This window comes from Chiloscyllium punctatum, chromosome 2, assembly GCF_047496795.1.
Source record: "Chiloscyllium punctatum isolate Juve2018m chromosome 2, sChiPun1.3, whole genome shotgun sequence".
Classification (NCBI taxonomy): domain Eukaryota; kingdom Metazoa; phylum Chordata; class Chondrichthyes; order Orectolobiformes; family Hemiscylliidae; genus Chiloscyllium; species Chiloscyllium punctatum.
Genome location: NC_092740.1, coordinates 107,566,585 through 107,576,302, shown reverse-complemented (window position 1 = coordinate 107,576,302; position 9,718 = coordinate 107,566,585). Strand labels below are relative to the sequence as shown.

At 38.9% G+C, this 9,718-nt stretch overlaps 1 protein-coding gene across 1 annotated transcript in view; it reads left to right on the top strand.

The window, feature by feature from the left end:
• The first annotated feature begins 2,315 nt into the window (after positions 1-2,315).
• The window catches only part of LOC140493438 (uncharacterized), a 28,731-nt gene continuing 21,328 nt past the window's right edge, over positions 2,316-9,718 (top strand). The window contains exons 1-2 of the mRNA XM_072591879.1: positions 2,316-2,494; positions 7,014-7,277. Of these exons, the coding sequence (XP_072447980.1) occupies positions 2,428-2,494; positions 7,014-7,277 (331 nt within the window). The 5' untranslated portion in view covers positions 2,316-2,427. The remainder of the gene's footprint in view (positions 2,495-7,013; positions 7,278-9,718) is intronic.

Here is a 9,718-nt window from a genome sequence, read left to right as displayed (position 1 = left end):
TGGAAGGATTGGGAATGTAATATTCTTAACTATAATTAATTCACAAAAGACAGAGAGAAAAAATGTCAGCAATTACAGTATTAAACAAATTAGAGTACTGGAGAAGAATGATATCTTTGGTTTGAAATAGAGAAGCTATTTTGCTAGGCATTTTTATTGAGAGTCATAGAGTCATAGAGATGTACAGCACAGAAACAGACCCTTCAGTCCAACTTGTCCATGCCGACCAGATATCCCAACCCAATCTAGTCCCACCTGCCAGCACCCAGCCCATATCCCTCCAAACCCTTCCTACTCACATACCATCCATCTACCTCTTAAATTATGCACGGCATGGTGGCACAGTGGTTGACAAAGGGTCAGTTAGACTCGAAACATCAGCTCTTTTCTCTCCTTACACATGCTGCCAGACTTGCTGAGATTTTCCAGCATTTTCTCTTTTGGTTTCAGATTCCAGCATCCGCAGTAATTTGCTTTTATCTAGTGGTGACTGAAATATTGGTGGATCTGGTCCAAGTGGCAGTGCAAGTGTCATTGGTCAGCCAGCTCAAGCTCAGGACACATGGCAGAGGCAGCAGAACAAAGATGGACACTCAGCTATTTCTTTTTATTCTTAAACTATTCAAAATGGTGCCCGATTGTGGGAACAGTTGAAGCTTTTCACCGTATTTTACTGTATTGTTCATGGTAGAGTACGTGACAATAAATCATCATTCATCATCATTCATTCAGGTATTCCTGTAGGAATCCAAAAATCTGAATTGCAAACATTTCATTAAAATTGTACAAGTCCTATAATAAGCTTAAGTGAATTATTATACCTCAAAACCATAGGGTTGGGGTGAAAATAATCTGTGAGCAAAATGAGCATTTCAGTCTTTGTTCGGAGTGTGTGATACTATTTAATACTGGACACTCTCCCTCTATCATTGTAGTCTCTTGCTCAATGTCAAACAGGTTTTCAGTCTGGATAAAACATGAGATGTTCTTCCCCTTCATCTATTTTGAAGAACGCAATTTCTAAACCCACCTTCTCTAAAGAAATCAAATATATTAAAACTGACGAGTGAGACATATTCATTCGATTTATCTTTTATACTTTAAAAGTGAGTTCCATCGTGACCAGCATACTCATTTCCACATAATCCTGTTTTGCTTTTCTCGGGAGGCATTGGTTTGTAAAACACATTTTTGACTTACAGCTGGGATCTATCTGATCGTGTTTGGCTCAAGTTCCTAAAAGCAGCATTAGCTTTAGGGTTCCATTGGACTGGGTGTGGATTCTTTGCTTTTGTCATGGTGTTTAGGTGGGGTGGGTGGAGTGAGGACTGATGGTTTGGGCAACAAATCTGTCATCAGTGACAAATTGGAGCCTGACAAGCTCTGACTTTCTTTTATTGCACAGCCCAGGCTTTCACAGCTATCTCTTTGTTCACCATTCTACACAAACCCCAATTCTGTGGTCTTCGGCAACTAAATATTGCACAATCTGGGTTTGCTGAGAACTGAAATATTCTAGTCTGTCTAATGCTCTGTCAGCCTCTGCTTTATTTAAGTGTCAACCACAGTATAGTTATCAATGTCATTCAAATGTACTGCTACAAATCAGGTATGATGATTCAAAACCAACTCCATGCAGCTAACTGGTTGAGCTCTTTGAGTGGCACTAAAGCCATTTACTATTTTGCATTCACTATTAAACAGATCCATCATTAATTCTTGGTCAAATCAAAGGTGGTAAAAAAATTTACATTTTCCAATCTCTCGGGCAATTCAGTCACTTATGACATTCTTGGCAAACATTGATTTTGATACCACATTCAGTTTCACAAAGTCATTGCAGAATTGTCAATTCCTGGTGGATTTCAGAATGAAGACGTTAAGGCTGCTTTATTCATTATGATTCTTCAGAACTAACCTGTAGAACTTGCAAAAATTCTTTGCTGCAAATATTCAAATAAATCAATATTTTATAGACAAACGTTCCCATCAATTTGCATTGTACTTTGCATAAGGCATTATAGACATTGCAGTCTAAGAGACACAAATCCAAGTATTTTAGGGATGTGGTTTTTAGTATGATTGAAATTTATTGGAACTAAATGAGGGTTTTGAACATTCATGTTACATATCAGCCTCTTCACTGCAGATTAAATCCATCCCAACTGTAGAATGATAAAATTCTAAGGTATTTTGAAACAACGTGTGAAATCTTTGATGTGAAATTGAAGTTCATATTTGGAGGGGAGTCAGCACCTCAGGTCACAAGTCGCGAGAAGGTACGAGTTTGGAGGAATATCCTTTCCTTCTAGGGAATTACACAAGCAAATAGTTTGAGAGTGCAACGGCCACATAACTACAAAGACAGCTTCAGAGTAGCCTCAGAAATATCAAACCTTCATTCAGTGAAGATCAAATTCAATCACCATGGTAGCATTGACTGTGACAAAAGGATTGCTCATGGCTTTTGTGCTGGCATTCTGTGAATCGCAGAGTGAGTTTATTTGTAATGTATTACTTTGTTTAGAGTAAAGCCATTTAATTGAAGAGAAAGTGCCAATTACTTAATCAGAAAATTCAATGCTCAGTATATTAATATGAATGAATATATGGTCGGAAATGAATTGTGATAATTTGTGCTGTGGCATTATAGAAAATTCAAAGTTGTTGTATCATGAGAGTCATTTTCTTGGTCTGTAAAAGATCCTTATTCAGTAACAGTGTCAATCAGGTATGATAGGATTTGTGTGGCACTTCTCTAAAAGTCTTACTATTAACATTTAGTAACTTGTTTCTGTTCACTCACTGTAATGACATTCCCAGAAAATCAGCTTCAATTTGATGCACAATGATATCCCAATAAAAGGAAAACAGAAGAACTTGGAATTGAATCTGCCTGTCATAATGAAGCTCCATTTTTGGGTTTGCAAGACAAGTTGAACAAGTAGCTGCATTTGCAAGTTTGATTGGTTTAATCTTTTGTAATCTTCTGACCAAAGTTTTAACTGTCTCACCAATCCAAAACTGTTTCATTATACAACATTGTATTTTACTGCCTCAAATCTGCATAACATTTTGAGGAAACCCAATAGATCAAAATGAGACACTTGCCATAACAATGGACCTCATCTGTGCTGTCTGTTAATTCAATATATCACCCCTCAGCCTTGTTCCCTTTTGTGTTTTGAGATGTTTCTAAAAACTGGATAAACACTAGACAATTGTAGGCTAGCACTTTCTTTCTCTTTTATGAAAACATTGCTACCTTATGGCAGTTATTTACAAGAAATATTACAAAAATCTCCCATTGGACAGACTAATTTCAATGAGAATGCAGATTGAAGATTGGACGATAACATTTAACCTATATTCTTCAGCCAAAAAAATATATGAATATAGCCTGGAGCTGTGAGATTGTGAACAAGAAATCACCCTGTTGTTGAAATGCATTCTGCTGTAACTTTATTAAAAAGGAAATCCCTCCTAGTTTACCTTCTTTATTTAATCTGTACCTGTGCTGAGATACAGAAAATCTGACGTATCATTTGATGCTTAATGAGATTCCTGGTCACAAATGCCTCTCTTTTGTAGACAATACCACATCTCAAATAGCCACATTGGAAGAAACCAATGTTCTCTCAACGATGCAGTCTTTATTCACAAACACCAAATCCAGAACATCTCATACCATCGTGCGCAATGTCAGTTTCAGCCATTCAGACAGCAACAAGATTTTTCAATAAAACTTTTCAAGGTACATACTGCTATGAGATAAAAACAACTGAACAATTTTTTTTACTCTTCAGAAAAGCATTGTCTAGAATTTATAACTTCCGCCTGTTTCTTTCTTATGTCTCCATACATCTTCTCAACCTCATCTTGTCTGTGTTTCGCATCTCTTCATTGTATAGTCATTAAGTATATAGATGTGTTCAGATGGGGGTGATAACTGGGATTCATTTGTACACCTGGAGGATTTATAATGGACGTCTTTGCAGAATAAACAAAAATGCAAAAAGTAAGTTCCAATCCTAACTTTCACTGCCATCTAGTCTAAAACATAAACTGTCATTTTCTCAAGCTATTCTAATGCTGAGGCATTAAATAAAGCAAAGGCAACTTACCGGCAAAAAGTTAAGGCTCATGCTTCAGAACTAGCCAAGCTGTTCCAATCCAGCCACAACACTAGCATCTACATGACAATTGCCCAGATATGTTGAGTTCACAAGAAAGAAGGACAAGGTCTGAGTTGGCCATCTACTATACAATCAGTGTACTTGAGGTCAACAGTAAAGTGATCAACAGTGGTAACAAGTGGTACTTGATCAACAATAAACTGCTCACTGATATCCAATTGTGGGTTCCATTAAATCCAGTACAATCCTGATTCCATTACAGCCTTGTTTCAAACATGGAAAAAAGAGCTGAACTCCACAGGTGAGTTAACAATGTCTGCACTTGACGCGAAGGCAGTGTTTGGCTGAATATGGCATCAAGAAGCCCTAGCAAAAATTGAGTCAATGGGAATTAGCAGGAAATCTGTCTACTGTTTGGAGGCTATTCGGTACAATGGAAGATGGTGGTAATTTTTGGACGGCAATCATCTCAACTCCAGGAAATCACTTCAGGAGTACTTTAGGGTAGAGTCTGCGTCCCAACCATCTTCAGCTGTTTCTTCAATGCCCTTCCTCTGTCATATGATCCACAGTGGGGATGTTTTGCTCATAATTTTACAATATTCAGCACCATTTGTAACTCCTCAGTGACTGAAGCAGTCCATGACTAACTGCAGCAAGACTTGGACAATATCAAGATTTGGACCGACAAGTGGCAAGTGTCTTCCATAACACAGAAGTGCCAGTCTCTGACCATCTCCAACAAGTGAAATCTAATAATTACATCTTGACATTCAATTACATTATGATGAATCCCCCACTATTCATTTCTGGGGGGCTACCGTTGACTAGCCATTTAAATACTGTGGCTGCATGAGCAGGTAGAGGTTTGGAATCCTTTGATGAGTAGCTCGCCTCCTGTCTGCCTAAAGCTTGTCCACCATCTTCAAAGCACAAGTGACGAGTGTGATGGAATATTCTCCATTTACCTAGAAGGATGCAACTCCAACAATACACAAGCTTGAAAGCATCCAGGACAAACAGCCTGCTTGATTGGTCCCCAACCACCACTTTTAACATTGTCTGAGAGGTTGGTGGAGGCAGGTCATATGCTCGCAAAATTTGAGAAGCATCCAGATGAGCAGTTAAAATGCCAGGGCACAGTTGACTATGGATTAATTGCAGGTAAATGGGATTAGTGTAGTTTGGTTTTTGCTAGTTAGCATAGACATGGTGAGCTAAAGGGCTTGTTTCTGTACTGTATGACTCTGTGAGATACAGGTCCAGTTGGCGATACCTATATCCTGTAAAAGAATACATATTTTAAAAAATGCAAATCTGTAGACTCTATAATCATCCAACAGTGTGGAGAACAAGACTGGATGTAATACTCTCATGATTCTGTACCAGAGGTTTGTAAAGGCTCAACATTATTTCCTTCCTTTTGTACTCAGTTTAATAAATGTCTACTACCTTCAAAATTCCAAGTCACATGATCTCCAGGCTTCTTTGGCCCTGCAGTCTTTTGAACTATGGTATTAGATCTGTATAGCCTCTCCCCATGTCTTCTTGCAAAATGTAGTACTTCATTACCTCCTGTATTAAATTCCTGCTGTTAGCATCCAATGGCAATAATTTAGCATGATCTCAGGCATACTGTGAGCATACCTTTAGAAATTTGTTAATAACATCAATGGTAAAACTCTAAAACTGTAACTCTGAGCTCCAATGTTTACATTCTAAACTAAAATGCAGATAGTCCTGTTACTTTCTCTTGTATTCTGAAAGAAAAGCATTCCAAGATTTTTTTTCCAATTGATCCTCCTCAATGGTCAGTCTTGGGACCCTTTCTGGACATATGTTAATAATGTAGACACTGATGTTCAAAAGACAATTTCAAAATTTCTGCATGATGACAAAACATAGAAGCATTATGAAATGTGCAAGGATAGTGTGGAGCTTCAAAACGATATTGACAGGTTGGTGGAGGGCAGATAGCTGACAGATTACCTTCAGCACTGAGACATTTGAGATAATATGTTTTCATTAAATTAACACTGCAGAACCAAATAAAGGGTATTCTAAAGTGGGTGCAAGTACACGTGGGTGTATCTGTGTATAAGTCATTAAAGGTGGTGGGATAGTGGAGAAAGCAGTGAATAAATAAATAATATAGTATCTTGGGCATTATCAACAGGAGAATAGATTAGAAAAACAAGAAGATTAAGCTAAATTTTAATATAATGTTAGTTTGGCCTCAGCTGGAATATAACACCCTCACCTGGAGCTTTGGGCACCACACTTTAGGAATGAAGTGAAAATGTAAGAGAGAGTGCAGAAAATGTTTACAAGGATGACACTTCAGTTATGAAGATAGATTGGAGAAGCAGGAAGTATGTTTTCTTGGAAAAGTGAAGGCTGGGAGGAGATTTGAGAGAGGCATTCAAAATCAAGAGGGGTCTGGACAGAGCAGAGAAGGAAAAATGGTTCCTGCTCAGGAAAGGATCGAGGATCACATGACACCGATCTGAAGTAATTGGCAAATAAACTAAAAGAAACATGAAAAGAAAGCATTTATACAAAATGAATAATTAAGGTCTGGAATGCATCTCCTGTGAGCGGTGGAGGCAGATTCAATTGAAGATTTCAGGCAGGATATTAGATGGTTATTTGAAAAGGAAAGAATATGCGGGGTTTCAGTGAGATGCTACTAAGTAAGATGCTTACTCAGAGAGCCAGTGGAGACATGGTGGGCTGTGATTCTGTGAAGCATCATTTCTGCAAGAGTTTCTTGCACTTCATATACATGATATGTGAATGCTTTTAGAAAGCTGTTGAAATTTTCAGAAGGTAGCTTCAATTGTCATACAATTGCTAAGTTTCCCTCTGTTCTGTCAGCTATTACCCAGGGTCCACTTCACACGTACCTGCTATCACAGTCAAACATTTCTGGAACTCTGAATTTATCTGAAGGCATTGGCACAGTAATGGGCGAAGTTAACAAGGAGGTGAGCAATCCGAGTGAAATTCTTGCATCAGCTGAACTCTTGGCTTACCAACTGGTGACCACTGCTCCAACACTTGCCAAATTTGTGGAAGATACAGATGGAATATTGCCAACACCAACATCTGCTTTTTATGGTACCAGTTTGGATAACACATGTACGTAGTTATTACCTATGACTAACAGATGTAAAGTATTCAGATAATCTGTATAATATAGATGCTAGTGTAGAAGGGAAGTTACTAAACACAGTTTATTTGAAATTTTAAACTTCACTGACAGTTATACACTTATTCTCCACTAAAATTAATTTGCTGAATGTAAACATGCTGCAATACTGGAAATCTGAAACCAACACAGAGAATGCTAGAAAATGTCAACAGTTCTGGGAGCATCTGTGGAGAAAGAAACACTATTTTGAGTCAATATTTTGAGTCCAATATGACTCTTCTTCAGAACTGAGTTGTACAAAACTCAAAATGTTAAATTTTAACTTTGTTTGGCTCTCCACTGAAGCTGCAAAACCAGTTGAGTTTCTCCAGCATTTAATCTTGGAGATGTTGTTTAAGAAAGGATGAAATAATGAATTAAAATGAAAAATAATCCAAAATTCTTTCCTACATTACTGATGTGCATTTTTGAGAGAAGTAACAAGAAATGGCTGTGGCATTTTCTGTTACAATCATTATTTTCACACTTGAAAATGATTTTAATTCATCGGCACCTGCTCATTCAAAATCATACATGATGCATCTGCAGTTGCTGATCTACTTACTCATAGCCTCATCTCAATCTTCGCTGTCCTCATCCTCAGTAAAACTATTCATCTCTCACTATAGAAATCCCCCTAGAATAGTCTTAATCTCTGTTCCCCTAACATAGGGAATGCAGAATTAAATGGATAAAGTTCTGGTTAGTCCACAACTATATCTTTTTTTTTCTGGTTTTATCACATTTTAGGAAGAATGTGAGTGCACTTGAAAGGACATAGAGAAAATGGTTGTTCCCTTTGGAGCAAAGGAAATTGAGAGAATGTTATGCTTCAGTTATACAGGACACTGGTGAGATCATATCTGGAGTACCGTGCATGGTATTGGTCTCCATATTTAAAGAAGGATGTAAGTGTATTAGAAGCACTTCAGAGAACATTTACTAGACTAATATCTGGTAAAGGCAGATTGTCTTAAGAGGCAAGGTTGGACCGGCTAAGCTTGGATTCCACTAGGGTTTTGAAGAGTAAGAAGGATGGTGCAGGTCGATCAATAATTTCAAATGGAAATTGCTTGTGCATCTGAGAGACTTAGACTTACAATTCTGCTGAGATTGAAGAAGGGCTTTTGTCACATAGCACTTGTATCCTTACCTTTTGACCAGGAGGCCAGAGTTCAAGTCCCACCATTGGAAAAGATTCTCAGTATTTAGAAGCAAATGGACTTATTAGCAATAGACAACATGGTTTTCTGTGTGGAGGGGTGACTAACTTGATCAAGGTGTTTGAGGGGGTGACCTGATTGATGAGGGAAAAGTGGTTGATGTGTTACATGGCTTTCAGTCAAGCCTTTGACAAGTTCCCTTATAACAGACTGGTCCAAAAGGTGAAGTCACAAAGTATCAGGATTGAACTGGCAAAAGAGATACAGAACTGGCTTAATCATAGGAGGCAGTTGGTTGCAGTGGAAAGATGCTTGGAATGGAGGTTTCGGACTAGTGGTGTCTCACAGGGATCAATGCTAGGATCTCTGCTGTTCATGGTTTACAGAAATGATTCAAGTGAAAAAAGTGACTGACTTAATTAGTTAGTTTGCAGGTGATACAAAGATTGGTGGAGTTGGAAATAGTGAGGAAGACTGTCAGAGGATACAGGGTAAAAACAATGACTGCAGATGCTGGAAACCAGATTCTGGATTAGAGTGGTGCTGGAAAAGCACAGTAGTTCAGGCAATATCTGAGAAGCAAGAAAATTGATGTTTCGGGAAAAACCCTTCATCAGGAATAGAGGCAGAGTGCCTGCAGGGTGGAGAGATAAATGAGAGGAGGGTGGGGGTGGGGAGAAAGTAGTATAGTGTACAATAGATGGATGGGGGTCAGGATGGAGGTGATAGGTCAGAGAGGAGGGTGGGGGAGGGTAGCAAAGAGTACAATGGGTGAATTGGGGTGGGGATGAAGGTGATAGGTCAGAGAGGAGGGTGGAGCGAATAGGTGAAAAGGAAGATAGGCAGGGAGGACAAGTCATGGGGACAGTGCTGAGCTGGAAGTTTGGAACTGGGGTGAGGTGGGGGAAGGGGAAATGAGGAAACTGGTGAAGTCCACATTGATGCCCTGGGGTTGAAGTGTTCCAAGGCAGAAGATGAGGTGTTCTTCCTCCAGGCGTCTGGTGGTGAGGGAGTGGCGGTGAAGGAGGCCCAGGACCTCCATGTCCTCAGCTGAGTGGGAGGGGAAGTTGAAATATTGGGCCACAGGGCGATGTGGTTGATTGGTGCGGGTGTCCCAGAGATGTTCCCTATGTCAGAGGATACAGCAGGATATAGATCAGTTGGAAGCATGGGTAGAAAAATGGCAGATGAAGTTTAATCTGGACAAATGTGAACTAATGTATTTT